The following is a 5,802-nucleotide window of genomic DNA, read 5'->3' as shown; positions in this document are numbered from 1 at the left end:
TTTTTTAAACTGTCACCATGAATCAAAATAAAATCCCCACCCCATCGCACCATACCACTAAGCAAGAGAAGGTGATGATGGCGGTCACTTACATTGGCTTTTACAAACTCAGCTCAGTTGCAGTAGCTGAGGATTCAGCTATGTTTACTTTGCCCATAATTATTCTACAAGAAGTTACTAGTGATCAGATAAGTCTTTGTACATGGCTCTAGCATGAAGTCCTGTCTTTTCTTTGTGCTCCCAAAGTCATACTAAAGGAGGGTGGGTGGGTGAATGTCTTGTCTAGGGTGTGCAATCCAATTCTGCAGCCCTCCTGTCTGTCAACAACTGATTATGATGAAGCAGAGTTTTGTTTACAGTAAGTTGGTGGTTACTAGATTTATGTTTGGGAACACAGAATCTGAAAAAGGAATTATGTGGCATGAAGTAGTTGTAAGTGACTGAGTGTGTTAGAGTCATGCTGCATTTTAGAGGTAGGGCCACACTCTCGTGTAGCAGAACCACTGCTGAATAACATTTGACATATTCTATCTGCTGACAAACATTAAAACAGAATCCTTATATTTAACAAAACAGGCCTTTCAAAATAACCCAAATGTTGTATGTTTATGGTTTGGTTAAGTTTACGATAGGGGTTGCCAACATGTCACTCCTTATTTATAAGTAGCTTGGCTAATTGAATTCAGAGAATACCGGGTATCAGCACAAGCACAGATACATGGAACAAACGTTAAACAGCAGTTCACTCATTAAACCTGCTCCAGATGCAATCCAATCAAATACAGATACGTTCCACCCTCCTCCAATATCAAATTATTATTTGTTAATAACCTATCAGTCAAATGTCTTGGACTGATGTCTGGTTGGTTTACATCAATTATGCATGCTATTCTGTGAATTTATCAACTCTTTTGGATAATGCTGGGTTAGGCGTTAATAGTCTTGACTTTAATGAACAAATAGAAACTCAACATGCACAAGAAACAGGAATTACATGGCCATGGATTCAGTTAGTTACACTGTGGTGTGCATCAGTTTTTTTTTTTAGCCTATATTTGTTTACATTTCAGCACAGTAAGTACACCGAATGTGCTACTAGCACTTGCTGTTTGCTATTTGCTGTGGACATCTGATATAATGAAATTCTCTGAAAGTGTATATCATATCTGTGGACTTTGTGGTTTGTTTCACTAAGCAGGAATTGCATCTTGTGTTTCTATGCTACTTTAGCATCAGGTAAAAATTGTGAAATGCCTAATCACCCAATGTGGATATAATTCTTAGAGATACTGGGGTGAATTTCTAACTATCATGACCCAGCACATCACTAAGGGTTTCCTTGGCTCTACAGCTGCCTGCTGATTAGAGTTATCTTGGTCTGCTAGCTTTGAAAAAGTCAGAACAAATGTCCAAATTGACATGACTTGGCCCAGTGGCAGCAGATTTAGGCTGTGACAGAAAAACTTGTGTTTATCTCCAAAAGGTACTGTGTTCTTATCTATGATTACAGACGGGGCTACAAACTGCTGCATAGCTAGGTGAACGGTTGGGGGTCGTGGAAAGCATGTCAAAAAATGAACCGGGACAGAGGTACGATTTAAAAAGGTAATGTGATCACACTATCTGTACAGAGGGGGTTACAAACTGCTGCATAGCTATGCGAGCGGTTGGGGGGTGGTGGAAAACCTCTGAAAACGAAGCGGGACAGAGGTGCGATTTAAAAAGGTAATGTGATCACACTATCTGCTTGGATATATATTATAAGAAGCGCAGTAATATGCTGTTCATTGAGAGTAGTTTGACATTCTGTCTTATCACAGAAAATAAAATGCTGTTCATTGACAGTAGTTTGACATTCTGTATTACTACTCTTATTTGCAACAGAAAATAAGATGAACAATAGCCCGGTGAGTGGGTGTTAGGTGTTTATTCCACATTCATCATTTTACAAGATCAAGTAAGGGCTGCAACCAATATCAAATACAGTTATACAGTTATCTACATAACCATACATAACTATAGGCGTGTACAGAATTTAACCGATGTCTGTTTATCTTTTCAGATGCGGTTAACCACAACTTCCTTATCTTCATCAGCAGATGCAGGGGGGGTTGGAGGGTACCCCCAAGGACCACGTGGAGACCACGTGGGACCGGAAACCGGAAGGCGGGACTAAGGACTGAAAGAACGATTCTGATTGGCTGAAAGGAGGGACAAAGGGAGCGGGGCCACCTGTCAAATTATGTTTGATGGAAGGTGTCACATTCCTTGTGTGTTACATTGTTGGGGGTCGGCTATCACAACTCGCGTAGCATTCCTGTATTTTCTGTTAAGCCCGACAGCCCCCTGTACAGGGGGCAATCGGGTTGATAGGGTGATTTTTATTTTTTAAAACCCCTAACAGAGATATGAGAGAGACAGAGAATACCACCATTGTGGTTACCTTCACTGCAAACTGTGTGTGAATTTTGTGTTGTTCAGGAAGCCAGCTGAACTGCAGGACCTCGCTCCAGGAACCAACCCCTTTTTTTTGTGACCTTTAATGGCAAAGTGAAGGTTGATGTCAACAAAATAGAGGAGTTGCTGGAGGAGAAACTGACCCCACTGCGGTATTGAAACACATATTTACAGAGATAGTTGGCTAGAAGAGGCTTAGTTAATTAATGGTAGATAGTGTATGATGCAAAAAGTACAAATATACAATGGCATGTCAAACACCATCCATTGTCTACACCACTGATTCTTGAATAGGGTTGCAGGAGCCTCTCCCAGCTGACACTGGGTGAGAGAGGCTGGGTCCACCCTGAACAGATCATCACTCAGTCACAGAGCTGACACACACACTCCTATAGATATTTTAGAGTCATCAGTCAACCTAAGATGCATGTCTTTGGACTGTAGGAAGAAGCCAGACTATCCGAAGAAAACCCACACATGCGCAGGGAGAACATGCAAACTCCACACAGAAAAGTTCTGGATTAGCCGGAGCTCAAACCCACAACTTTCTTGCTGTGAGGCAACAGCGCTAACCACCACACTGCTGTGCCGCCAAGATGCAAACAGATGCCATGATGCTGCATGCACAAGATGCATGTCTTATGCCTTTGTGCCCTGGGTGCTTTGCCAATAATCATAGAAGACAGACTTGGTGAACTGATGCACAAGTCAGTACAGCTGAATTCCATCTAAAATTGTGCTGAGAGCCATTGACAATATCTTTGGTAGAATATGTTCATTGAATAATATACAGGTCAATAAGGGGCAGTAGGGAGGGGATGAGAAGTCAAAAGTTGGTGGCTGAATGAGGGATGAAGGGAAGAATGGAGGGAGGAAGAGGAGACATGAACGAGGAGTAGAGAGAGGCTGAAGAATAAGGAGTGAGGTTTAGTGATTTTACAATGTATTGAACATTGTTAGAAACTGTTAAAATATATAAACACTAGCAATAAAATTTGAAAAATCATTTCATAGTTTTGACATATAATTTTTTCTCTGTTTTGCAAAATTGTTTCTTCAGTTAAAAACTCAAATGCATGCAGTCCACCTGAGTGGACAAATGAAGAACTCTTTGAAAACTGCAAATAAAAAAAAAACAAGTTTTTTTTTTTTTTTATGCCCAAAGAGTAATAAAAACACTGAGGAAAATCTTGACTGTGGCTTTCATAATTCATGCATGAAAGGGTTTTGCAACTACAACTCTATTTTACTGTACTAAGAAGGTCCTATCAGAGGAATAATATAAACATATATACATTATTGCATTTTTATTAGTAGGTTGTGTGACACCACAAACATTTAGCACAGTTGTATGTCACATCAAACACTCTAATACATTCATGTCAATACAACACATGAGCATCAATTTTTTTAAAAAGTATGCATGCTGACTCAGTAGACTTCTCTGCTCCCAAACATCCTGAAGCCAACACAGCTGGCATTGACATGTTCGCCAAGTTCTCAGCTTACATCAAAAACCCAAGACACGGACGATAGTAAGAGAGAGTTAGGGTTAGGACGAAGAATGATTGAAACTAATGATTGATTTTTTTTTTTTTTTGACTAAATCTAGCATTGGTGTGGGAAGGGGGCAATTTAAAAAAATTAATAAGTTAAAAACAAACAAAAACCCACACATTTTGTTTAAATTGGGGACATAGTGGTTTAAAACAGAAAAGTATGATTGTGGAAAATAGGGAGGCCTTACACAAGCTACAGTTAGAAAGCAACAAGACTAACTGACTAGTCATAAATAAGATAGTTCTGCTGCCCCCGAGTGGCCATACATCAGTACTGCAAACAATGTTTAGATAGTTTTGGTGTGGGTGAGGTGAGAGAACTTATTCATCTGTCTGTTTTCTTTCTCTCTGGACTTCCTCTGTGCAGCCTTAGAAAAAGCCTTGCTGAAGTCTCTTCAACAGCTTGATGACTTCCTGAGGACTCTCCTGCCTGAGTCCTCCAGGAGTTTCCTTGATGGGGATGAGCTCACTTTGGCCGACTGCAACTTGCTGCCTAAACTACACATCCTTAATGTTCATTCAGCCTGACTTTTTAATGTGCAGTAAAAATATGTTCTACATAAATCTATGTGGATTTTGGACTGTTAAGGCCCTTAAAGGACTGCAAACCAGTGTTCCCAGCTTCTATCAACTCCTTACTGTCAATGTTTTTCTGTTTCTAGGTTGCAGCCAAGAAATATTGTGGCTTTGAGATCCCAGCAGAAATGTTGGGGATATGAAGGTATTTAAACTGCGCCTATCAGAGGGAGGAGTTCACCAACACCTGTCCCACTGATAGGGAGATTGAATTTGCCTACCTGAATGTTGCAAAATGAAACAAATGAGAGCAAGAGTGGGCAAAGAAGGAAAGAATGGGGAGGAATAAATGAGATAAAAGAGAGGAATTAAGAGACAAGAGAAGTTACTTCAACAAACAGTTAAAAGAGAAAATATGAAAAGACTCTAAAAGTTGGAAATGAAATAAAATAAAGACATGCACAAAATTGTTGGTACCCTTCCATTAAATACTTCTCTTTATTTAACCAGGTAAAAAACCCATTGAGATCACGATCTCTTTTACAAGGGTGACCTGGCCAAGAGGTCAACAACACATGTCGTCAATACATAAGTTTCAATACAAATCAAAAACATTAAACATTTAAACAATCAAAACCATAAATACAATAATCAACAATACAACCAATTTAAAAACACCTACACTGACCAATAGAGTCCTGTTGCCTAAGAGCCATAAGAGAATAAAAAGCTTTAACTGAGCATAATTCAGTAAGTTTAAAATCTGCTTGGAAACTATTCCACGAAGAGGGAGCGGCAAATCCAAAAGCCCGTTTCCATTTTTTCAGTCCGAACTCTCAGCACCATGAGCTGATACTTATCACAAGACCGTAAGGCATATTTGGTATCCGATCTACGTAAAAGAGAGCATAAGTATGCCGGAGCTTGGCCTACCAAAGCCTTGTACACTAGCACCATCCAATGAACATGTCTTCGCATGCTCAGAGACGACCACTGTGCTTTAACATACAGGTCGCAATGGTGCGTTAGTCGACTACAACCCGTCACAAACCTCAAGGCACTGTGGTAAACCACATTTAAAGAAGGGAGACATCTAGCTGAGGCATTCATATACAGTACATCACCATAATCCAACAGGGGAAGAAAGGTCGCTGATATTAAATATTTGCGTGCCTGCAAGGAAAAGCAGGATTTATTACGATAAAAGAATCCAATCTTCACCCGTAATTTTCGAACCACATTAGCAATGTGGGTTTTAAAAGACAACTCA

The 5,802-nt window shown here is 39.9% G+C and overlaps 1 protein-coding gene across 1 annotated transcript; it reads left to right on the top strand.

Moving 5' to 3' along the window:
- Positions 1 to 1,564: 1,564 nt before the first annotated feature.
- On the top strand, positions 1,565 to 4,831 carry LOC109952202 (chloride intracellular channel protein 4). Its single transcript, XM_074527621.1, is given in 6 exon segments — positions 1,565 to 1,590; positions 2,482 to 2,533; positions 2,536 to 2,620; positions 3,902 to 3,992; positions 4,379 to 4,529; positions 4,679 to 4,831. Coding segments are annotated over 6 exon segments (558 nt in total).
- The last annotated feature ends 971 nt before the right edge of the window (positions 4,832 to 5,802 follow it).

Source organism: Monopterus albus, unplaced genomic scaffold (genome assembly GCF_001952655.1).
Source record: "Monopterus albus unplaced genomic scaffold, M_albus_1.0 scaffold441.1, whole genome shotgun sequence".
Classification (NCBI taxonomy): domain Eukaryota; kingdom Metazoa; phylum Chordata; class Actinopteri; order Synbranchiformes; family Synbranchidae; genus Monopterus; species Monopterus albus.
Note: the sequence above shows the minus strand (reverse complement) of the source record. Positions and strands in the feature narration are given on the sequence as shown.